Raw genomic sequence first — 27,409 nt, forward strand, 5'->3', positions numbered from 1 at the left:
TGACTCATTAGGGGGAGAGTAAATGGGAGTTTGTAGTAAGGTGTATATAAGCTTATATGTGACAGGCTGACTTGATTTGTAAACTTTCACTTAAAGCACAATAAAAATTATTTTAAAAATAAAGAAAAAATAGTATCAATATCCTTTCAAGGCATTTTTGAATGAAAAAAAACAAAGTAATACTCAGCTAAAATAGCCTTAACCTTATATAGAAACCATTCATGACTTAATAAGTACAGTAAAATACTTCTGTACAGATCTTGTGTTAAAAATACTGTATATATTAAATCTAAAAAAAAATCTAGTACATGGAAAATAGTCCCCCTTTTAGAATGGTTTAAATATTGTATATATATATATTATTTAAAGTCCAAGTAACTAAAGAGCAAAAACAATCCCCTCCTTTTTTAATACCATTTCCTCTCATCTATAATGTAAACGTTTTTACTGTTTGTGTGTGTGTGTGTGTGTGTGTGTGCATTGGAAAGGAGAAGTTAATTGAACTCTGTATGTATGTGCTATTTTTACTGCTACAAATGTGCAATCAAATTTACCTAGGATCTAGTACCAAAGAATAGCTATAAGTGTACAAGATGCATTAAACAGAAAACTTACATGTTTAGAAAATCAACTTTATAAATGATATAGTACCTACATCCATTCACTTATCTAATTAATATGCCTTTATTAACTACACCTGTGTGCCAGGAACTAAGCAATACTCCCAGGATTCAAAAGCATGACAGAGTCCTTGCCCTCAATCATCTCACAGTCTTAGTTAAGAAAACATACTTTTCAGGATGGTATGTGATATTCTTGAAGGGCAATTAATACATTTTAGGTAGGGGGAATTATCACAGTTGGCTTACTAAAAGTAGAGATACCTGAGTTGAATCTTGAAGGTGTGGTAAAAGATAATTAGCTGATCAACTTGGGACAGGCACAATGAAGAAGTGAGTAAGGGATTAATGTAAGGAGGGTGAATATAGATATCAGAAGGCTGATTAGATGATAAAGGCTGGAAAAGCTGAAATAATGTATTGTGAGATGCAATGGGAAAGAAGTTCCTAGGTGACTGTTTATCTATTCGTCAAGTTAGGTATTGATGTCAGTGAACAAGTATAGAAAGGGTAGGAAAAAGTGTTTAGTATTAGACATTTAGAAAAATTTGAGAAACCTATGGGACATAAACGTGGAGATATTTCTCTAAGTAGGTAAATATATCAAAATGGACTGAGGCGAGAAACCGGAGATGGAGGAAGATACTCAGAAGCTATCCATGTACACTTGATTTCAAGAAGGTGTCCATGTACACTTCATAGCCAAGATCATGAAAGGAAGTGGGAACAGAGGTTAAAAGGATGGTTAAAAGGAGTACAAAAGACATGGATCTGATCTCTTACTATTTAAAAACCATTGAGCTAATTATTTAAATTCTCTGATTGTGGGTTTCCTCATCTGCAAACAGAAAAAATGCCTAACTCATAAGGCTTTTGTATTTTGTTTAATGTCTGTCCTATGCTTAGTAAATCACTTTTGTTACTAATTAGGGAAGCATATGTACATAAAATAAATGGAGTTCTGAGTATGAAATTCTAGGAAACCATGACATTAAAGGGATAGACCAAGGAAGAAGTATCCAGAAATATGAAAAGAAGCAACACTAGAGATAGAAGATGATGCCTTAATACCCAACAGAGGAGAGCCTTTTAAGAAAAATAAAAAGACTTCAGCAGTTCTACTATGTCCTATAGAGTTGCTATGAGTCCGAAGCGATTCGATGGCACTGGATTTGTTTTTGTTTTGTTTTGATTTAACATTTAGAAGTTTATTAGTGACAATAACAGCCTCAATGGATAGGTAGAGAGAAACCCAGACTGCAGTGGGTTAAAAATGGAGAAGAAAATACAGGAGTGGACAAATAGCCCAATTTCTTACTAATTTAGCTGTGACTAGAACAAAAGAGACCTGTTGGTGGCAGTGTTTAAGAGTTCAGCTACTAACCAAGAGGTTGGCAGTTCGAATCCACCAGCCACTCCTTGGAAACCCTATGGGGTAGTTCTACTCTGTCCTATAGGGTCACTATGAGTCAGAATCGACTGGATGACACACAACAGCAGAACAAAGGAGATGGGAGAGTAAGTAGCTTTACAGTTCCACATACAATGTTACACTTAAAAGCAAGAGCTTTGTCAATTTTACATGTTCATTTTTTTACAACTCTGCAGTAACCTGGGAATTGTATGTTTACATTCTCCTTGGTCTTGAACTTCTATCCTCTAACCATTCATTGTGTAATATCTGCTTAATCACTGCACATGACTTTAGAAGCTAATTCAAGTCACTTTAGTACAGAGTATAACCAAAAACCCATTGCCATGGAGTCGATTTCAACTCATAGTGGCTCTACACATACAGAGTATTAAGAGGACTTATATGCTGAAGATAAAGAGCCACTAGAACAGGAACAGCTTAAGAGGTCATAACAAGAGTGGAGAAGTAATATTGAAGAGTCTAAGGAAGAAAAAGCAGGGTTATATAGAAGTCGAAAAAGCCTTATTTAGGAAGGATACCTAATCCACTGAAAGGGTAAGGAAGTCAAGATGGATATGAATATAGATGCATTCATAAGAGTAGGAACAATGAAGATAAATTGAGGAAATTTCCTTCCTATGACCTCTGTTTGATAAAATCAAGAGCAGGAGTAGATCTTGATTTTGTGGGGCCTGATTTTTATAAAATGTTGGATACTCTTTATGAAAAAGATGTGTATGAAGTAAGGCTCAAAAACCAGTATTTATTTAGAATAAGAAATCACAACTGATTGCAAATTTAAGATAAGTGACACAGACTATATCATAAGATCCAGAATAACAAAATATCTTTATTAACTGCCTGGTACACTTATCTGATTTTATTTAACATTTGACTAGCTTTTAGTATGACAATTTTGAATAATATTTTTAAGAGATGAGAAAGATAATTTTGCTTTCTCCCAGAATGACTTATCAATTTTTTAAAATCAATAATATGTTTGGAAAGTTTCACTCAACTTCACAAGTCATCATGGGTAAGTAAAGTCATGTAAATTTTTATGATTATTGTTAAATTTGTGAAGATCTCTACCAAAACTTTTTGGTCATATCTAAACTGCAAGATTTCCCAGCATTTCAAGATTTTGTGTAGTGATTAATCTTAAATACTCTTTGAGTTAATGATATTCATTAACCCTTATTATGTTGATGTCACAATGACGTGTTATGAGTTTTATGTGTCTTCATGAGTGACAGTATTTCATGAATATTCATAAAACATATGACCTTTTACATAGACACACAGATTGTAGTGCTGCTATAGATCTGTGACCTACAAACACAGGGGTTCTGATAAATTTGATTTCATGTAATTCTCATAAAAAGAGAAAAATGTACAGTACTTTAATTATTACACATTCATAAATGTAATATTTACTGCATTCCTGCCTGCAGAGAACTTCTGTTTTCACTAGGCATTAATGAGAACTGAATATGATGATTTGAAGAAATGGCACATGCAAGATTTTGTCTTTACACATTTCAACCCTGTTTCCCCTCTACTCTCCACAAATTTCACTAAAAGCCCCTCAGAACTCTTTTGTTTCATAACATGTCCTCTGGTCCTGTGCTTTTGTGTCAGGACACCTGTGTCAATTCACTGTAGGTGATGGGACGATTCCTGGGAGTCATTTCAACACCAGTAGGACTAGCAATAACAACCACACACAAAAATGTCTGTGAACCACCGAATAACATCGCATGAAATTCAAACAACATGCAATGCCAACTCATCTTCCCTTAGCCAGATACCAAAATGTTCATGGCCACTCCAATGCCATCAGTCGTGAGGGAAACGTTTGATACAAGCACAGTTGCAGTGTGGTCTTAACTAATTGCAGTTAAAATAATTTATTTTTTCAAAATTAAAAAATAAATAATGCTGTATAAAAACATTGCCAACGATCCTTCCCAAGACCTTGAAAGGGGTCCTTGCAAGTGAGTAGTACTGAAGTTTAAGCTTCATTAGTTTCAGGTACATCTGCTTCTTAGTACATGCCCTTATTATGGTGAAATACTGGGCATAACGCATCATTTAAAATGTAGCTGTATTAACTTTATAAAACCTCCAATATAGGCACAAACATCACTACATGGCAGAAAATAAAGACACTAAAAGATCAGAAAAATAAAAATATTTGGATTTTGGAAGGAAATCTTATTTATTCAAAACATATCTACCATTTTTTCTTAAAAAATGGTGTCCATAATTAAAAATTACTTTCTTAAGCACCAAAATATTTATTACTTTAATAGTTTTGGTTATGGATTTTCTCAGATGCATTTTATTCTCAATTCAATTCTTAACCTTTTCAGAGAACACTGATTAGGTTAAACTTTTCTTGATTATTAACATCAGCCTTTATACAATGATATAATTCAGGCTGTAGGTTGCTATGTGGACTGAGTGAATTTTTGCAGAAAAGTTTTATAACAAAAAAGTGTTACAAAAATATTATAAATCTTTATAAACTATATTTGCAATGACATAAAAACCACTGAGGGAAAGTATTCAATCTACTGATTATGTTCTAAACAGACTTCTCATTCTCTCTCATAAATAATTTTTGTATACCTAGCCTATAATTTTTTTGCAATCTGCACTGACGTGAGTTTTAGTAATGAGAGCACTGACATTGCTGATTGGTATATTTTTTCCCCCTTGCATCTCACAGGGAGATGTGAAGCCCTGTTCATAGCATATCAGGTTGGCACAACAGGTATTCCAGTTGGCTTAGAGACATAGAATCAAAACCTCTCCCACACTTCATGAGACATGAAGAAGTAAACTACTCTTAGCAGCTCTTTTCAGTATACATTTAATTTTATCTTTGAACTCTTTGCACACTATACTTGAAAAGAAGTTGCTACTTGTCTTTGTGTCCAAAAAGTGTCAGGAAAAGAGAGATTTTTTTTTTTTTTTTTTTCTGGTTGTCTTTCAGATGTAATTATTATATGTCAAATGAGAACTCTGTTGCTTGGACATTTGTCTTATATACTACCAGAGGTCACCATGGCAGAAGTTTAGTGAACGAATTGAAGTTGCAAAAACCTTAATTATGGTTTATTATAATGTACCCATTAATAATAATACTTAAATTAAAAATAATAAAATTCCTGGGCAAATGTTAAATTGAGCTGGATGCTGGGGTACCAGGAATAAACCAGAATATTCCTGGAGAAACCCATTTGTTAAACTCAAGTAATTATAAGACCATATGTGATCTGGCCCCTCAGTACCATTACAACACCCTGGCCTTCTTGCTGATGATCCCTAAACATGCCAAATATTCTCCCAACTTGATGCTTTCATTCTTGCTCTTCCCTCTGCTTTAAATATTGTGCTATAAGATGACCACATGGTTTGCTCCCTCACCTCCCGCATGTCTATACTCAGTGAGCAGTGAGTTCTTCCCTTTCCACCCTATTTAAAAGGACAACCACAGAACCCCACCACCAACACACACTCCCTGTCTACCTTCCCTGTTAACATACCGTATATTTCATTTCTTTATTAGTTTAATATGTGCCTTCCTCTACTAAAATATAAGGTCATGAAGGCAGAGAGTGTTGCCTGTTTTGTTCACACTATATTGGCAGTGCAACAACTGTCTCTGGCATCTGGAAGCCATTAAATAAATATGTATTGAATCAATTTATATTATTATTATTGTTTCATAAGCTACTGTTTCACTTTTTACTTTGTTGTTACATTGTCACTTTGATTTGAGTGTGGACGACACTGTCCATTCTTGTTCTTCCTAATTAAATCATAGGACTAGGTTACTATCTTATTTTTAAAGAATTCTGAAACAATCAGCTACTATGACTTACTAACATTACTCATTAGTAAGCCCTTGCCATTTAATTGCCTGGAGCTGGTGGTAAAGTTGTGCCAGGGAGCTTGATGGGCTGGTTTAGATAACAGGAAACTGGAAATATTCAAATGAAATAGTTAATACTATGTATTCAAACCTTGACTCTTACAGAAAAAAATCAGAATCAGGTAAAAGGAAGTATATATGAGTTGGTCATTTACAGCAACCAATTTAGGAGAAAGTATTTTCCTTTTAGAGATTTGGATAAACAACGGCCTCTGAACAAGCACACATGGATCTCTCTAATCTAGCTGCTACTGAATCAACTATTATTCCTTCCTCTGTGAGAAGAATAGAAAAAAAGTTCAGATTTTCCAACAGCACTGAAGTCATAATGCATTTGTTGACAGATACAGAAAATGACTGTAGAGTCATATTATCAATAAGGAAAATTCTTCTGCAAGGCAGGCAATTTCATGTGCCATTTTTAATTGTGGCAGCAGGTTATGTTTTTTGTCACTTTTATTAACCTGTAGGTTTTTAACATATAAAGGCACCAATGGATTTCAAACTTCACCCTCTAGTGATCAAGGCAGAGACAGAATTGTCTACACATTTAATTGTGCAGCTGGTCTAACAGCTAGAGATGTTCATATTTATTTTAATGTTGTGATGGGAAAAAACTTACTCTATGAATACTAGAGAGCAATATATATTTTACATTTCATCTTTTCTAACTAATCTGTACCTCCAAATAATTTATTCAACTATATCACAACAGGAATCATCAGGGAAAAAAAAAAAAAAAACCTTTTATGACACAGACTCTAGTTTCTGATTCTGTTAAAAAGAAGAGTCAGGGACAGGGTGAGAGAATAATGCAAACAATCAAACATCCCTTTTTGTCTTAAAAACAAAGATAAAGAGGGAAATTCTCCAAAGAGTTTTGATATTTTAATAGATAATTCATACTAGGGATCAGTGTAATTTCAATACATCGAGAAAAGAGTCTGCTCTTATAAACAAAGAAAAAAAAAGGATGAGAGGGAGGATGCTTACAAAAAGAGGAAATAAGTTCATGGGGTAAAGGGAAAAGATGGGAAAAGGAAAATAAATTAATGAATTACTGCTGGTTCAAGGTGGCAGATGAAATATTTAAAAATAAATCTATTTTAGCATTGGAAACAAATGAGAAATAGCAGTGAAACTGAAGTGTATAAATACCATGGGCTATTAGATTAGTAGAGAATAATTTACAATGCAATATACTGAAAAAGAACCACAGAGAAAGAATAATTTTCCAGGAGACGCATGAACAGGGATATCTACAAACAGGGATGGGACAAGTTAGAGCTGAGAACAAGTCAGCCACAGGACTGAAGGTTTACAATATAGCCTGGCCAGGGTCCCTATGAAGGAGCACTTACTGTGGCATTTGCCTTAATGATTACAACAGAGAAACAGCTGTCTAAATGAAGTTAGACTTTACCCCTAGGGACTCAGTGTGGGCATTGTTATTAGAGAGAAACACAGCATTCTCATAGTGATAAAAATGAAACTGGAGGGGGGCGGAGCCAAGATGGCGGACTAGGCAGACGTTACCTCGGATCCCTCTTACAACAAAGACACGGAAAAACAAGTGAATCGATCACATACATAACAATCTACGAACCCTGAACAACAAACACAGATTTAGAGACGGAGAACGAACTAATACGGGGAAGCAGCGATAGTTTCCAGAGCCTGGAGCCAGCGTACCAGTCAGGTACGGCACAAGCACAGAGACCTGCTCCACCCCCCTGAACTAACCCCGGGAGGGGGACCAGCCGGTTCCACGGGTGGCGTGGGACGCAGCCGGTAGGAGAAGTCCCCGGGAGGCAGTGACCGATCTTGGAGCAGAAAGAGCAGCATCCGAGCCGGGGAACCGTCCCGCAGGGATTTGGACTGCACGCAGGTACGCCATAAACACGGAGAGTTGCTCCACCCCCTGAACTAACCCCGGGAAGGGGACCAGCTGGGTCGCGCGGGCGGCATGGGACGCAGCCAGTAGGAGAAGTCCCAGGGAGGCAGCGACTGGTATTGGAGTGGGGAGAACAGCGTTCCAGCCGGGACACTCGGTCGCGGCACAAGCACGGGGAGCTACTCCACCCAACTGAACTAACCCCGGGAGGGGGCCCACCTGGTTCACGGAGGCGGCACGGCCACGCGGCTGGAGGGACGAGAAGTCCCCGGGAGGCAGCGACTGATTTTGGAGTTGAGAGTGCACCGTCCCAGTAGGGGAGCCTTGACGCTGGGCGTGGGGCTGGAAGCGGAGGATCTGACCGTGACTCCAGCGGGCCAGACCCCCTGGGGGCAATCTCCACACAGCCAGCACACATAGGCGAGGCGCCCGCGGGAATCTCAGATATAACAGTCATTCCAAGCAAGACAAGCAACTCTGGCTATATTCTGAGGTGCTACTCTCCTATCTCTCTGTTCCCTCCCCCACCCTCCCCAGGCGGCTTCATTAACATCTGAATAGCCTGAGCCAGAGGGAGAAGTCTGATAGGGATCTGACTGCAGTTTTTTTTTAGCGGATTTTCTGGAAAAACTAGTTTCCCAGTGATGGCTCGGAGACAACAATCCATATCAAACCACTTAAAGAAGCAGACCGTGACAGCTTCTCCAACCCCCCAAACAAAAGAATCAAAATCTTTCCCAAATGAAGATACAATTTTGGAATTATCAGATACAGAATATAAAAAACTAATTTACAGAATGCTTAATGATATCACAAATGAAATTAGGATATCTGCAGAAAAAGCCAAGGAACACACTGATAAAACTGTTGAAGAACTCAAAAAGATTATTCAAGAACATACTGGAAAAATTAATAAGTTGCAAGAATCCATAGAGAGACAACATGTAGAAATCCAAAAGATTAACAATAAAATAACAGAATTAGACAACACACTAGGAAGTCAGAGGAGCAGACTCGAGCAATTAGAATGCAGACTGGGACATCTGGAGGACCAGGGAATCAACACCAACATAGCTGAAAAAAAATCAGATAAAAGAATTAAAAAAAAATGAAGAAACCCTAAGAATCATGTGGGACTCTATCAAGAAGGATAACCTGCGGGTGATTGGAGTCCCAGAACAGGGAGGGGGGACAGAAAACACAGAGAAAATAGTTGAAGAACTTCTGACAGAAAACTTCCCTGACATCATGAAAGACGAAAGGATATCTATCCAAGATGCTCATCGAACCCCATTTAAGATTGATACAAAAAGAAAAACACCAAGACATATTATCATCAAACTCACCAAAACCAAAGATAAACAGAAAATTTTAAAAGCAGCCAGGGAGAAAAGAAAGGTTTCCTTCAAGGGAGAATCAATAAGAATATGTTCTGACTACTCAGCAGAAACCATGCAGGCAAGAAGGGAATGGGATGACATATACAGAACACTGAAGGAGAAAAACTGCCAACCAAGGATCATATATCCAGCAAAACTCTCTCTGAAATATGAAGGCGAAATTAAGATATTTACAGACAAACACAAGTTTAGAGAATTTGCAAAAACCAAACCAAAGCTACAAGAAATAATAAAGGATATTGTTTGGTCACAGAACCAATAATATCAGATATCAGCACAACACAAGGTCGCAAAACAGAACGTCCTGATATCAACTCAAATAGGGAAATCACAAAAACAAACAAATTAAGATTAATTAAAAAAAAAAAATACACATAACAGGGAATCATGGAAGTCAATAGGTAAAAGATCACAATAATCGAAAAGAGGGACTAAATACAGGAGGCATTGAACTGCCATATGGAGAGTGATACAAGGCGATATAGAACAATACAAGTTAGGTTTTTACTTAGAAAAATAGGGGTATATAATGAGGTAACCACAAAAAGGTATAACAACTCTATAACTCAAGATAAAAACCAAGAAAAACGTAACGACTCAACTAACATAAAGTCAAACACTATGAAAATGAGGATCTCACAATTTACTAAGAAAAACGCCTCAGCACAAAAAAGTATGTGGAAAAATGAAATTGTCAACAACACACATAAAAAGGCATCAAAATGACAGCACTAAAAACTTATTTATCTATAATTAAGCTGAATGTAAATGGACTAAATGCACCAATAAAGAGACAGAGAGTCACAGACTGGATAAAGAAACACGATCCATCTATATGCTGCCTACAAGAGACACACCTTAGACTTAGAGACACAAACAAACTAAAACTCAAAGGATGGAAAAAAGTATATCAAGCAAACAATAAGCAAAAAAGAAGAGGAGTAGCAATATTAATTTCTGACAAAATAGACTTTAGACTTAAATCCACCACAAAGGATAAAGAAGGACACTATATAATGATAAAAGGGACAATTGATCGGGAAGACATAACCATATTAAATATTTACGCACCCAATGACAGGGCTGCAAGATACATAAATCAAATTTTAACAGAATTGAAAAGCGAGATAGATACCTCCACAATTATAGTAGGAGACTTCAACACACCACTTTCGGAGAAGGACAGGACATCCAGTAAGAAGCTCAACAGAGACACGGAAGATCTAATTACAACAATCAACCAACTTGACCTCATTGACTTATACAGAACTCTCCACCCAACTGCTGCAAAATATACTTTTTTTTCCAGCGCACATGGAACATTCTCTAGAATAGACCACATATTAGGTCATAAAACAAACCTTTGCAGAGTCCAAAACATCGAAATATTACAAAGCATCTTCTCAGACCACAAGGCAATAAAACTAGAGATCAATAACAGAAAAACGAGGGAAAAGAAATCAAATACTTGGAAAATGAACAATACCCTCCTGAAAAAAGACTGGGTTATAGAAGACATCAAGGAGGGAATAAGGAAATTCATAGAAAGCAACGAGAATGAAAATACTTCCTATCAAAACCTCTGGGACACAGCAAAAGCAGTGCTCAGAGGCCAATTTATATCAATAAATGCACACATACAAAAAGAAGAAAGAGCCAAAATCAGAGAACTGTCCCTACAACTTGAACAAATAGAAAGTGAGCAACAAAAGAATCCATCAGGCACCAGAAGAAAACAAATAATAAAAATTAGAGCTGAACTAAATGAATTAGAGAACAGAAAAACAATCGAAAGAATTAACAAAGCCAAAAGCTGGTTCTTCGAAAAAATTAACAAAATTGATAAACCATTGGCTAGACTGACTAAAGAAATACAGGAAAGGAAACAAATAACCCGAATAAGAAATGAGAAGGACCACATCACAACAGAACCAAATGAAATTAAAAGAATCATTTCAGATTATTATGAAAAATTGTATTCTAACAAATTTGAAAACCTAGAAGAAATGGATGAATTCCTGGAAAAACACTATCTACCTAAACTAACACATTCAGAAGTAGAACAACTAAATAGACCCATAACAAAAAAAGAGATTGAAAAGGTAATCAAAAAACTCCCAACAAAAAAAAGTCCTGGCCCGGACGGCTTCACTGCAGAGTTCTACCAAATTTTCAGAGAAGAGTTAACACCACTACTACTAAAGGTATTCCAAAGCATAGAAAATGACGGAATACTACCCAACTCATTCTATGAAGCCACCATCTCCCTGATACCAAAACCAGGTAAAGACATTACAAAAAAAGAAAATTATAGACCTATATCCCTCATGAACATTGATGCAAAAATCCTCAACAAAATTCTAGCCAATAGAATCCAACGACACATCAAAAAAATAATTCACCCTGATCAAGTGGGATTTATACCAGGTATGCAAGGCTGGTTTAATATCAGAAAAACCATTAATGTAATCCATCACATAAATAAAACAAAAGACAAAAACCACATGATCTTATCAATTGATGCAGAAAAGGCATTTGACAAAGTCCAACACCCATTCATGATAAAAACTCTTACCAAAATAGGAATTGAAGGAAAATTCCTCAACATAATAAAGGGCATCTATGCAAAGCCAACAGCCAATATCACTCTAAATGGAGAGAACCTGAAAGCATTTCCCTTGAGAACGGGAACCAGACAAGGATGCCCTTTATCACCGCTCTTATTCAACATCGTGTTGGAAGTCTTAGCCAGGGCAATCAGGCTAGACAAAGAAATAAAAGGTATCCGGATTGGCAAGGAAGAAGTAAAGTTATCACTATTTGCAGATGACATGATTATATACACAGAAAACCCTAAGGAATCCTCCAGAAAACTACTGAAACTAATAGAAGAGTTTGGCAGAGTCTCAGGTTATAAAATAAACATACAAAAATCACTTGGATTCCTCTACATCAACAAAAAGAACACCGAAGAGGAAATAACCAAATCAATACCATTCACAGTAGCCCCCAAGAAGATAAGATACTTAGGAATAAATCTTACCAAGGATGTAAAAGACCTATACAAAGAAAACTACAAAGCTCTACTACAAGAAATTCAAAAGGACATACTTAAGTGGAAAAACATACCTTGCTCATGGATAGGAAGACTTAACATAGTAAAAATGTCTATTCTACCAAAAGCCATCTATACATTTAACGCACTTCCGATCCAAATTCCAATGTCATATTTTAAGGGGATAGAGAAACAAATCACCAATTTCATATGGAACGGAAAGAAGCCCCAGATAAGCAAAGCACTACTGAAAAAGAAGAAGAAAGTGGGAGGCCTCACCTTACCTGACTTCAGAACCTATTATACAGCCACAGTAGTCAAAATAGCCTGGTATTGGTACAACAACAGACACATAGACCAATGGAACAGAATTGAGAACCCAGACATAGATCCATCCACGTATGAGCAGCTGATATTTGACAAAGGACCAGTGTCAATTAACTGGGGAAAAGATAGCCTTTTTAACACATGGTGCTGGCATAACTGGATATCCATTTGCAAAAAAATGAAACAGGACCCATACCTCACACCATGCACAAAAACTAACTCCAAGTGGATCAAAGACCTAAACATAAAGACTAAAACGATAAAGATCATGGAAGAAAAAATTGGGACAACCCTAGGAGCCCTAATACAAGGTATAAACAGAATACAAAACATTACCAAAAATGATGAAGAGAAACCCGATAACTGGGAGCTCCTAAAAATCAAACACCTATGCTCATCTAAAGACTTCACCAAAAGAGTAAAAAGACCACCTACAGATTGGGAAAGAATTTTCAGCTATGACATCTCCGACCAGCGCCTGATCTCTAAAATCTACATGATTCTGTCCAAACTCAACCACAAAAAGACAAACAACCCAATCAAGAAGTGGGCAAAGGATATGAACACACATTTCTCTAAAGAAGATATTCAGGCAGCCAACAGATACATGAGAAAATGCTCTCGATCATTAGCCATTAGAGAAATGCAAATTAAAACTACGATGAGATTCCATCTCACACCAGCAAGGCTGGCATTAATCCAAAAAACACAAAATAATAAATGTTGGAGAGGCTGCGGAGAGATTGGAACTCTCATACACTGCTGGTGGGAATGTAAAATGGTACAACCACTTTGGAAATCTATCTGGCGTTATCTTAAACAGTTAGAAATAGAACTACCATACAACCCAGAAATCCCACTCCTCGGAATATACCCTAGAGATACAAGAGCCTTCATACAAACAGATATATGCACACCCATGTTTATTGCAGCTCTGTTTACAATAGCAAAAAGTTGGAAGCAACCAAGGTGTCCATCAACGGATGAATGGGTAAATAAATTGTGGTATATTCACACAATGGAATACTACGCATCGATAAAGAACAGTGACGAATCTCTGAAACATTTCATAACATGGAGGAACCTGGAAGGCATTATGCTGAGCGAAATTAGTCAGAGGCAAAAGGACAAATATTGTATAAGACCACTATTATAAGATCTTGAGAAATAGTAAACCTGAGAAGAACACATACTTTTGTGGTTACGAGGGGGGGAGGGAGGGAGGGTGGGAGAGGGTTTTTTTATTGATTAATCAGTAGATAAGAACTGCTTTGTGTGAAGGGAAAGACAACACTCAATACATGGAAGGTCAGCTCAATTGGACTGGACCAAAAGCAAAGAAGTTTCCGGGATAAAATGAATGCTTCAAAGGTCAGCGGAGCAAGTGCGGGGGTCTGGGGAACATGGTTTGCGGGGACTTCTAAGTCAATTGGCAAAATAATTCTATTATGAAATCATTCTGCATCCCACTTTGAAATGTGGCGTCTGGGGTCTTAAATGCTAACAAGCAGCCATCTAAGATGCAGCAATTGGTCTCAACCCACCTGGAGCAAAGGAAAATGAAGAACACCAAGCCCATATGACAACTAAGAGCCCAAGAGACAGAAAGGGCCACATGAACCAGAGACCTACATCATCCTGAGACCAGAAGAACTAGTTGGTGCCCGGCCACAATCGATGACTGCCCGGACAGGGAGCTCAGCAGAGGACCCCTGAGGGAGCAGGAGATCAGTGGGATGCAGACCCCAAATTCTCATAAGAAGACCAAACTTAATGGTCTGATTGAGACTGGAGGAATCCTGGCGGCCATGCTCCCCAGACCTTCAGTTGACACAGGACAGGAACCATCCCCGAAGACAACTCATCAGACATGAAAGGGACTGGTCAGCGGGTGGGAGAGAGATGCTGATGAAGAGTGAGCTAATTATATCAGGTGGACACTTGAGATTGTGTTGGCAACTCTTGTCTGGAGGGGGAATGGGAGGATAGAGAGAGAGGGAAGCCGGCAAAATTGTCAAGAAAGGAGAGACTGAAAGGGCTGACTCAAGACGGGGAGAGTAAGTGGGAGTAGGGAGTGAGATGTATGTAAACTTATATGTGACAGACTGATTGGATTTGTAAACGTTCACTTGAAGCTTAATAAAAGTTATTAAAAAAAAAAAATGAAACTGGAAATTCAATGTAATTTCATTCAAACTCACTGTTCTTTAACTGAATATACTGGGGAGAGTAAATATCACTAAATTTTGAGAGAAAAATTTGGGAGTTATAATAAAACAGTGGATCTATCACAAGAATCAATAAATAGATCAATGATACAAAGCAAAGGGCAGCAATACTCTGACAAATGTATCATTTTATCAAATAGTGAAGTACCTCAAATCAGTGAAATTTAAAAGAAAATGTAAAACCACATCAAGAAGATATACAAGGATATTTCAATAATTTTAACTTAGGGAGAAGGTTTCCTTAAATTTACATAAAATCAAGAAATATTTCAGCATAGAATTGGCAGAGAGGGTCACATGAAAATTTTAAATGTTTATATGGACTATATATGTATGTACATATACACATATATATGAAAACATCTGCAACATATACAAAATGATACGGTTCATATTTATGCAAAAGGATCTTAAACATGAAAAACAAATCAAAAGGAAATTGGTCAAATAAGACAGCATACAGTTTACATAAGAAATACAAAAGTTTAGTATAATCAGAAAAGACGTGTGTCCAGAACATCTGTTGTTTTTTTTTCATTTTTTGAGTGTGAGTATTCAAATTGAATACAGTTTTGGTAGGTCAATCAAGCAAAGTAACCCACTGTATTGAACAAACAATGGGATAGTGCTTGACCAAAGCTGCTTTTAAGAAATCCAAATGCTTGGGCCTAAGCCTCAGACATTTGGATCTTGGCTACACCGGCCCCTTTCTCAACTCATGTCTATGACTGTACAGAGATTTCATAATTCCCCATTTTTAAGGTTTTTTTGTTTTTAAGTAGTTTACCAATGCCTCTCCATGATTGGAAGTGGACTGCTGTGGCAGTATAATTATATTTGACAGCTGTTCAAGGATAAGAGAGAATGACATTTCACTAAAGAGCAGTATTTCAAGCGACATAGTTAGTTGTCTACCGTTTCTGGACAGAGAGGTATCTGAGTTTAGGAAACACATCAATTCAGTAGTAGTGACTAAAATGTTTCAAACTAAAAAGGACTTGGAAGAGACAAGAATGGAGAATTAGTAAAAAAAAAAAAAAAAAAAAAAAGGAAGAAACTATGTAGGTAAATTTCTCAGAGTGGACCCACAGAGGGGACCATAAAAGGTCCCAAATGAATGTTCGTCAGCATTCGTTCTTAATCACTGGCAGCCAGAGTTCAATAAGATTGTGTCCTCTTCAACAGGAAGGGTGGCTACTAACTCTGGAGTGCTCATTGTCATCAGATTAACCAATTAGTGAATTCCAATATGTTACTATACTTTTAGGCGATCAGACAGCTACTTAGGGACAGCCTAACTTCAATGGATCCTTTTCAAAATCGAACAGCAACCACTGTCCTCACTTCACTAGACATTTGTTTTCCTTCCTATTATGCCTTTGAAAATGGGCAAAGCAATGGATTTACTGTACAGTATAAACAGTATTTTAGTATCTCACATACTGCTGTGTCCGTTCAAGGATTCCTTTCATAGAGAAGGAAGAAAAGCAGTGGGCTAATGCCTTGGCATTTAAAGGTCTTTTCATATCTTTTATCGGAAAGAAGTGGTTGGCCAAACAGAATATTGAAGTAGCTACTGAAGACTCAGTCCCTGAAACAAGGAAAGCGCTTAAAAGATATATACAACATATTCTCTGAAATCACATGGTGCTGTTTTACCTATGTCAGAACACATGTTTCTGGGGACAATGGTAAAGCTGGGTGATGAGATTTAAAATTGCATTTAATACTCACTCTTAAAAATATTGCTTCCCATCCCCTCAAATTTGAGCTATTATGGTTTAAAGGTTTTATCACCAAAAAAAAAAAAACAAAAACAAAAAAACCAAACCCACTGCCGTCGAGGCAATGTGGACTCACAGCGATTCTACAGGACAGAGTAGAGCTGCCCTATAGGGTTTCCAAGGAGCAGCTGGTGGCCTCGAACTGCCAACCTTTTGGTTAGCAGCTGAGCTCTTAACCACTGCACCAACAGGGCTTATTTCTGACTGCCAACCAAAAGGTGGGCAGTTCAAATCTACCAGTTACTCCTTGAACACCCTATGGGGCAGTTCTACTCTGTCTTATAGGGTCACTATGAGTCAGAATCAACTCGACGGCAATGGGTGGTTTATCACCAAAGAAAGGAAGAATACTGCCAAATAAGACAATTAATTTTCATTGAATTAGATGTTGTGACTGTCTCCTGGACTTCTGAAGCTTTTCAAACCACTAGACAAACAGGTAAAAAGGAAGATAAGTCATTTATTGTTGTAATTATGATTACCAAAGGGAAATAGGTATATAATGAGATTTGGGGTAGCTGCTAATCAAAAGGTCGGCAGTCTGAATCCAGCAGCTGTGCACTGGAAACCCTACTACTCTGTCCTATAGGGTCGCTCTGAGTCAGAATCAACTCACAGTGTGTATGGTTTTTAGATGTTTTTAGTAGGATCTCTATGCATATCAGTAGTTTAGTCACTGTAACAGTTCTATGTGTTAACATAGCTAGTCTATAAAAAATTATAGTACCTAGTTATTTAACCAAACACTAATCTAGGTATTGCTGTAAACGGATTTTGCACGTGTTGTTAACATCCAAAACCTGTTGGCTTTAACTAAAGGAGATTGCCCTTGGTAATATGAGTGGGCCTCATTCAATCAGTTGAAGGCAAAAACTGAGGTTTCCCAGAGAAAAAATTCTGTTTTGACACTACATCATCAATTCCTATTCCATAGTGTCCAATCTGTTGTACAGATTTCAGACTTGCTAGACCCCACAATTGTATGGGCCAATTCTATAAATCTCAAGCAATCTCTCTCTCTCTCCTATATCCCTGTATACATATAGTAGGTATATACGTATATATATACATATATTCATACATATATATATATACACACATACATATATACATATATATATATATATGGCACTGGTTCTGTTTATCTGGAGAGCCCGAATATAGTTTTTTTTTTTTTTTTTTTTTTTAGCATGGGCTAAATTACATATAGTAACAAGCAACCCAAAATGTTACTGGCCCAGTTTTACAGGGGTATTTTTATCACTGGTTCTATGGGGAATTATGGCAGGCAAGCACTTCTCTCCCTTTCTTCACTCCGTGATCCATGAAAATGAAAGGGCCAATATCTGGAATATCGTTGGTCACTGTGGCAAAGGAAAAGAAAGTATAACATTTTCCTTTTGCCCACAGTTTATTGTAGAGAAATTCTTAAGACCAGTCTCAATATCTTGGGTGAAAGGAAGTGCAATAAAATCAAGTGCCTGGGAGATTTTGAAATATTTGAAAGCAGAACTATCATGTGCCCCATGTCCATCAGTTAAGGTATAAGAGAGACTAATTCAGCCATATACAAACAAGACTCTTGACGTCTCAGAGCTATCAGGTAAAAAGATACAGGTTACTTCACTAGGTAAACACTTTTGACCAGATGACAAAAGTTCCAGCTACAAATTTCAACTCGTTGCAATACCACGGTTATGTATTTTACATACATTTCATTCTTTGTTATTAAAATACTATTATTAGATTCATATTTATAGTTACATTTATAATTTTCTACTTACATTTCTGTAATTGAAACTCAATAGAGAAAGAAAGAGAAGAGAAAATAATTCATTCCCAGAGGTGTTCTAGAGAACTAGGACTTGAAGTTAGATATAGTAACTATGTAAGACTTTGGGTTGTCTGTCTTTTAGGAGCGTGTGAGTGCAATATTTAGTTATATGTTTAATAGTAGCAATATGTCAAGTGTTGTGGTCTTTTCTTATTATATGCTCAAAAAAGAATGGATATTAGACAGCCCAATGGTTGGACTGTGGTGGACATCAATTGTTTTTTTTCCTACCAATAATTCATTCTTTCATGTTCAGGTTACAGTATCCTCATTTGTCTTTGAGGAAATAAACTGTTTGTTACACTCTTGTCTGTCAAGATGCCCATGCCACAATAGGCAAGGATATGGCACGGGTACAATACATATGCCTCTTTCTAGGATTGGAATCTCACGTAGAGAAAACTGAACACTAACAGCAACAAGGATCAATTCTCAACGACATCTTCCAGGAAACTTCGTTCTTTAGTTCCTACTTCCTCACACTGTCCTGACTGCTGCTTCTTTTCTGAAAAAAAAATAGTTCTTCATTTCTTTTCCCTTAAATCTATAAAAAATCCCACATTTTCCCAATAAAGTTCATTTTGGGTAATTACCATCTATTTGTGTTGTTTATAGAAAAGTAAATCTAATTGATACCACATTGAATTTCATAATTGTTCAGAGACATGTAAATAAAAATGATAAGGATATAGTTTCACCTACCACACTGGACAAAAATAAAAATTACTGAAGGTAGCCAGTTCAAAGGAAGCTCTGAAGAATTGAACACCTCTATATTGTTGCTGGGAGTATAATTTAATGCAAACTTGTATAGCAATATGGCAGAATGTGACCAAATTGAAAACGAAAATGTCTTCAGCCAAGCAATTTTACCTATGGCAACATATTCTATACTTTAAAAATACAAAGATACATTGAGAGATGAATAGCTATAGATGTTAATTTATCATTTTTTGGTAGTGATTTAATGCAACAAGCAATCTAAATGGACACCAATAATAGGATTAAAAAAAAACAATATATGGACTATTTTGCAACTCTTAAAAATAATAAAGATGATTTGATATATACTGAAATCATAAACAATGCTTACCACATTGTTGAGTAAGAAAAGCAAGTTTCAGAGCAATATAAAAATATACTCCAGTTATACGAAAAAAAAAAAAAAAAACTATACCTATCCAACATGTATTTGTGTGTGCGTGTGTGTGTAAGAATCTATTAAAATGTTGACTGTTGCCATCGAGTTGATTCCAACTCATATTGTCCCTATAGGACAGATTACAACTGGCCCCCCGCCCAGGGTTTCCAAGAAGCAGCTGATGGATTTGAACTGCCGATCTTTTGATCAGCAGCCCAGCTCTTTAACCACTGCTCTGCATTAGGCTATATATTTGTAGAAATAAGTCCTGGGAGGTTACACCCAAACAATTGGCAATGGGAATCCCTGTGTAGTGGCAGTGCTTGTAAGAGGGGCCTTTTATTATTTTTCTAAAAAAAATATACCTTATATTATGGACCTTTTACAAGTGCATATGTTACTTTTGTTTTTTAAAATATATTAAGATAGAAGAGAGGATAATACGAGGCCTAAAAATGAAATTGTGAAAGGAAACATTTAAGGCATTTTTAAAAGGCAGTCGAAAAAAATGAAACGAGAAAAGAATGCTAAGGTTTATGTGATTGTGGTATATTTACAGAGTCACAAAGTGGCCACATTGTCATTAATTTTTAATATTGCTTCAAATAATATTGACAATACTTAAAGATTTATTGAGTACATGGTATGCATTAAGCATATTGTTATATGCTTCATAGGGGTCATCTCAATTTAACTTCACAGCCACCCTATGCAGCAGATATTTATTTACCTCATTTTACAGATTAGAAAATGAAGGCAAAATAAGTTATACAGCTTGTAATTAGCAGAGCCAAGAGGCATTCCATTTAGCCATGAAATAAAGGTAAATTCTGCATTTACTTGGTTTTGGAAGGATCTCCATGAATCTTGGAATGAGTAACCTATTGAATGCACAATCCCCTAAAGCTACAGAAAAGAGCTACTTCTTGAAGCCAGAGAGTATCAAACAGCAAGAAAAAGAGACATCCTGACTGAGTTACTGAATTAATGTCAAAACTCTACTTTTGCTTGACTTTATCTAGGTTAGGGCTTCCCTCATGTGGCTCCTCTAGCTGGTTATCTGGTTGAGATGCTGTAAATTAGGATTCTCTAGATTCTGGAACTTGACTAAGGACAGAGGCTTAGCTCCCAAGAGTAGTGACACGAAGTATATTCTTGTGGCAAACCTACCTTCTACAGCAAGTGTAGGGAAGTGGCCTACTTTATGTGAGTTCCACAGGTTGTTCAGTATTTGGAAACAGGTTCTTGAGAGAAGGCAGCAGAGAGTGGAAGGAAGTGATGGGTAAAAATATGGGAGGCTCTGCTAATTAATGGCATTTTATTTACACTTATTTAACATACGGCACAATGATTTAAACTTTATTGAGCTTTCAAAAGGATAAAGACAATTCTAATACTTGGTTCCTAGTTTCTGAGAATGACCTAGAATATTTATTTTAATCATAGTGATTTTTTTCTTTTTTTAAGAAGCTTGTAGAAGGCTAATAGAGCTTCTCATCACCTCACTTGGCCTAATGTTTACTCTCAATTTGATCGAGAGACAAGAGGACAGTGCAAAAAGATGACACTGATTAGTTAACTAGGCCAAATTAATGATTTATTTTCATGCATATTTGACTTATTTCAACATATACAATTTATGTTGAAAAGATGATTTTATTTTACTAAACCGAAAACCAAACTCGCTGCCATCGAGTCAATTCCGACTCATAGTGACCCTACAGGTCAGAGTAGAACTGCCCCGTAGAGTTTCCAAGGATCGCCTGGTGCATTTGAACTGCTGACCTTTTGGTTAGCAGCCGTAGCACTTAACCACTATGCCACCAGGGTTTCCTTTATTTCACTACATCTTAAAAAAAATTAGCAATTAAGTATGTTTTAAGAGAATGATATTCGTTTGAATTTTGTAGACACTAAACGAAAAGATCATTTCAGGATTTTTACCCTTTGTTAACTAGCTTTCTCTTTACACTGTAGCAGTTCTATATGCTGTATTTGGCAACTAAAAAGAAAGTAGTTCTTCAAACAGATGGTTTAGAAATTTAATCACTAGAGTATTGTGTATATATTCTTATTATTCCCTTCACAACTTTTAGAAGGTAGGGAAATCTGGTTGAAACAGGTTATTAGCTATTTTGAAAAACAATATTGGATTCTCTCACGTAGTTGTTATTCAATTTTTTTTTTCTTTCATATTGATCTCGCTGCTGTATTTAAATTACATTATTTCTAGGTATATCAGGCTGCTAATTAGGCATATTAGTTAATAGCAATGATATTACCCTTAGACTTACCCTGGCATTGGTCCATTTGCAGCAAGACTGTATACCTGACGGGGATTTAGTAGATACTGGAATTTTCTGTATATTCTACAAATAGGAAAACAGGGAAAGGGAAAAAAAAAGAAATTTTGTGACACCCAATACTTTTAAATAAACAAAATTGCTTAAAGTTACAAAAATAAGTACATTTGATGATTTTTTATTAATAGTAGAATTATAACAGTTTAATAGAAACTTATGGGTCTTAAAAAAAAGGGTTTAGTAATCATTATAAAGACAACAGAGCTGAGAAATTAGAAATAATGATGTTTGCGTTCTAAATATGAACATGTATTTAGAATATCCATTATCCCTCTTTTGAACATTATTTAGCTACCAGATTTTAAACAAGGATTAAAAAATATATCAGTATGAAATTGTTTAAATATCTTCTCTTAACAGATCATTGTGAAGAAGGTTACAGATTATTGAGCCAATCTAATAGAGAAAACCTAATATTTATCCCATTTAAAAAAAAAATGAGATTGTGCAGTTTGTGTGTGTGAGCAAAGGCTGTGGCCTTATCAGGCCTAATTATTTCACATAAACAATCATCTTTATCACTCAGTCCACAAAATTGCTAAAAGGAGTATATTAAATAACTTTTTTTCTGAAATTCAAATCAATTTTTGTATAACAAATGAAACAAATATTTCAAGTACACACATATGCACTTGATTGGAATGCTTGACAAAATATTAAAAATGAAGGACATATTTAGTTTATTTAAAGTAAGATTTTATAGACGTGAAAATATTATTATGTATTTTACACGTACATTATTATTATATTTACTGTTAGAAAGTCTAAAAATACATTATATAATAATTGCTTATATCACATCCAAAACCTGTAATAACCTTCACATTCTAGATTTTTATTAATTATAGTGCCTTTTCCCCAGCACCTGAATCCGATTAGTGGACAATCCTCTGCCTTCTGAGAAATGTCTGTTAAACCTGGCTATTCCAACCCCACTGCCTTAGGTCATGTCTTCAAGTTCTCGTACCAGCTCTACAAAATTCTTGCCTATCCAGCCCTCTTCTATACTGGTATTGAGATACCATCAGATTTTATCCATAATTAAAAGTTCCAGCTAGTTTCAAGTTATTTATAATGTAAATCCAAACATCTTCACAATATGGCAAAAGCTTAACTTTTATCTTTCCCCTGCTTTACCTTAAACTTTAACCTTGTTGAACTCCTCCTACTTACCGTTTTGGAGCCCTGGTGGCGCACTGGTTAACAGCTTGGCGTTAACCAAAAGGTCAGTAGTTGGAATACATTAGCTGCTCCTTGGAAACCGTATGCAGCAGTTCTATCTACTCTGTCCTATAGGATCGCTATAAGTCAGAATTAACTCGGTGGCAATAGATTTGGTTTGTTTTTTGTTTTTGTTTTTCTGGGCATCTATGTCTTTCTCCTTTCTTCATCTGGCAAATATTTACTTATATAATAACCAAACCCAATGCTACTTTTTCTCCAAAGACTTCATAGTCTTCAGAGACAGTTATTTATTCCTCTGAATATCCACAGCATTTACCATGTTGTATTCCTATACATCTGTTTACATTCTTGCCTTTCTGATATGACTCTATCTTTATCCCCAGTATCTAGTAGAGTTTGGATTTGTCTGGTGATTGCTGCCTGAATGAATGGTATGTGAACACTTTTACAACTGGTATCTGGCATGGGAAACTTTGCATGAATATGAATTCTGTAACCTTTCACTAATTATCTAACATGTCCAAGTCAAAAAAAGCCAAAATATTTTTAAAAGAACCCTGAATGGAATACCATTGTTTGCCAAATGTGCTTCTTATGCCTACAGAAAAATTTATGTTTGCATTATAATAGATCTTCTTTAAACATAATTGCATTTAATTTAATTTGAACTTGTTCTTCCTGTCAGTGTATGACAGACAAAATCTAAAAGGGTATGAATATATAGGCATTCAATATGCCCCCCATAAGTTTAATTTTCCTATGACTTTTTTTCTATATATGTTTTTAATGGAGGCTTGGTGATGCAACCATTAAGCACTTGGCTGCTAACCTAAAGGTTGATGGTTCAAACCCACCCAGCAGTTCCACAGGAGAAAGACCTAGTACTTTGTGTCCAGGAGGACTATAGCTAAGAAAATCCTACAGGGGTGTTCTACTCTGTTATTTGGGGACACTATAAGTCAGATTTGACTCAATGGCACCCAACAATAACAATACTTATGTTTTTTAAAAAAATTCAGAAAATTATTTATATGTACTTGAGAATAGTGAAGGCAGATATTCAGTTAATGATCATTCTACATGATTCATGTTATCTCTCTTCCAGGGGGATTTTTCTTTCCTATTAATTTTTTTTTTTTCCTTAAAACTTCATTTGTCACCAATTTACAGCATAAATTTAAGTCTTTCAAATTCTTTGTGAAGAGTTTTAATTTTGTCAAAAAACCTATAATATATGCAGCTAAAGCCTATGAATAATGAAGGAAAAAATAATTTAGCATTATTTTTAATTACTATTTTATATCTCTATGAATGAGGCAACTATTCTTTTTAATAAATATTATGAATAATTTTCATTATTAAGCTGCTACTATTTAAAAGTAATTTCTATTATCTTTTTTGTTTCTGTTGTCAGCCACCATCAAGCCAGCCTCAAGCGATGATAACCCCATGCACAGCAGCATCTGGCTACTGTGACCAATGGGTGTTCATTGGCTGACTTTTTATTTTTTGGAAGGAGGTGGCCAAGCCTTTCTTCTTAGTCTGGCTCAGTCTAGAAGCTCTGCTGAAACCTTTTTAGCATCCTAGCAACACACAAGTCTACAATGATAGCGGGGTGGTCTATCATCTTTATACAGTCAAAATTTAACTATACGTTGAGAAAAGGAAAAAAAAAAAGAGAAAAACTTATTCTCCTTTAGCTAAGATAACATTTTGTTGAAGAGAATGCTCTTCATTTCACTAAGATAAAGCAGGACAGTTAAAAGACTGGAAAGAAATTACTTTTTAAAAATCCTATTATTTATGGAAAATTTTCTACCTCTTTATTTGGTAAACCATAAAGGGCATTTCTGTTTACTATCAGTGTTTGTTTCAGTGCTTTTCTCCATTTGCTTATTTTTTGATTGGGATCAGTAAAGACTTCTAGAAAGGATTAAGGCAGGTATGACTGCATTTGTTTTATGACTTGTCTACAGCAGGACATAAAATTTACTGTTCAAGGAGTGGTTTTTCCATTTTTTATTAAATATTATGATTTAATCACTACCTCATTACAAAAATGAAATTCTATGTGGTAAGTGTGACTACTGTGACAACCAATAATGTAGGTTATTATTTTTCAGATTAGAGATACTATGCTTATCCAGCAAATATGGTACCATGTTCTCCAAAAGGTACATGCAGAAATAACCATATTTTGTCCGGAGGTAGATGTAATTCTGTTTTCCGGTATTGAGTTATGATTTACATGAAGTCACCTTGTAGACCATTATGAGAAGCAGTTTTCATTGATCAGTATTTATGGAACCATGTGGTACGATATGCAAGGCTCTTTGTTAAGGGCTGGTGTGACAGGTAGTGTTGAGAGAATTCAGATACCTGTGCTATGTAATAAGGGTATTTATAAAACACTATAATTGTATTAAAATTTCAACCATAAAAACAAAGAGAGATCATATCAATACATTACACATAGATGTTAAAAAAAAAAAAAAAAAAACCCATTGCTATCTAGTTGATTCCAACTCACAGTGACCCTACAGGACAGAGTAAAACTGCACCACAGGATTTCCAAGGAGTGCCTGGTAAATTCAAACTGCCTCATTATGAGTCAGAATTCGAACTACCGACCTTTTGATTATGCCACCAGGGTTTCCATATAGATGTTGGCACCATTTATTTCATAATAAAATTAGTAAACAGTGAGGATTAAAGTTTTTAAAGATTTTAAATCAGAATTTTTGTTAATCTTTTTCATATATGTATGACAGAAAATAAATATTATTTTAAAAAGCATACCGTTCTCCTTGCTTCCCGCCACTTTTGGGGTTCACAAAAACTAAAAGTGGATGAGTGCCAGGAACAGGAGTGATCTAGAAGAAAAGTTGGTTTTGGACAAATTATTATCTACATTATATATGAAGAGGACTCCTTGTTATTTCTAAGTCATAAAATAACAATTGGCAAATTCCAGAGTCTGGCTGTGTGTGTGTATATACATACATACATATACACACACACATATAAATATATACATATTGAGTGACTCAATTAAATGCTGTGCTTTGACTACATATGCTTGATTACCTCTACCCACATACTGCCCCCTCTGCAAAGAGAGACAGGGCTTAGCTAGGTCTAAGGCAAAGGGAAAAGGCATCTAGGAAGAAAGAACAACGTTTGTAATGGCAATGAGATGAAAATAAAAGGTTTAATTTGTGGAACAGTAAGTAAACCAGTGAGAATAAAGCCGAATATAGAGGGATAAAAAGATTAGAAGAGAGGAAAGTGATCAAATCATAGAGAGCCATACTTTTATAGAAGACTACTTAATTGAGCGCTTTGGGACATGTGTCAAATTCATCTTCCCAATCACTTGTGAACTACATACTCAGTAAGAAAGTTTGAGGCCTCTTTCTGCTTAAGAGCCCCTCACCTCACAATCCTTCCTCAGCACCTTCTTCCCCTGTCTGGGAAGTAGAGTGGCAGTTACTCAAGTCTACTAACAGGAGTCCATTATAGGCATACCTCAGAGATACTGCAGGTTTGGTTACAGATGAATATTTTGGTTTCCCAGTGCATATAAAGGTACAGTTTGTACTATATTGTAGGCTACTAAGCATGCAGTAGCATTATGTCTAAAATAAAAAGTACATACCTTAATTACAAAACATTTTATTGCTAAAAAATTCTAACCATCATCTGAACCTTCAGCGAGTCATAATCTTTTTGTTGCTGCAGGGTCTTGACTCAATGTTGATAGCTGCTGACTGATCAGGATGGTGTTGCTGAAGGTCTGGGCAGCTGTGGAAATTTCTTAACATATGATGACAATGACATTTGCCACTTCAACTGACCCCTTTCACAAAAAATTTCCCTGTAGCATGCCATGCTGTTTGATAGCATTTTACCCAAGGTAGATCTTTCATAACTGGAGTCAATCCTCCCAACCCTAAAGTTGCTTTATCAGCTAAGTTTATGTAATATTCTAAATCCTCTGTTGTCATTTCAACAACGTTCACAGCATCTTCACCAGGGTTCAGCTCAAGAAATCATTTTCTTTGCTCATCTGTAAGAAGCAACTCCTCATCTCTTAAAGTTTTATCATGAGATTGCAGCAATTCAGTCACATCTTCAGGCTGTACTTCTAATTCTCGTTCTCTTGCTGTTTCCACCATATCTGCAGTTACTTCCTCCACTGATGTCTTGAACCCCTCAAAG

The 27,409-nt window shown here is 36.0% G+C and overlaps 1 protein-coding gene across 1 annotated transcript in view; it reads right to left on the reverse strand.

The window, feature by feature from the left end:
- The window catches only part of LOC100666244 (diacylglycerol kinase beta), a 456,718-nt gene that overhangs the window by 107,188 nt on the left and 322,121 nt on the right, over window positions 1-27,409 (reverse strand). Inside the window, exons 14-15 of the mRNA XM_064290029.1 lie at window positions 25,988-26,061; window positions 21,935-22,009 (exon numbers count right to left, since the gene is read on the reverse strand). Of these exons, the coding sequence (XP_064146099.1) occupies window positions 21,935-22,009; window positions 25,988-26,061 (149 nt within the window). The remainder of the gene's footprint in view (window positions 1-21,934; window positions 22,010-25,987; window positions 26,062-27,409) is intronic.

Source organism: Loxodonta africana, chromosome 8, assembly GCF_030014295.1.
Source record: "Loxodonta africana isolate mLoxAfr1 chromosome 8, mLoxAfr1.hap2, whole genome shotgun sequence".
Taxonomy (NCBI): Eukaryota; Metazoa; Chordata; class Mammalia; order Proboscidea; family Elephantidae; genus Loxodonta; species Loxodonta africana.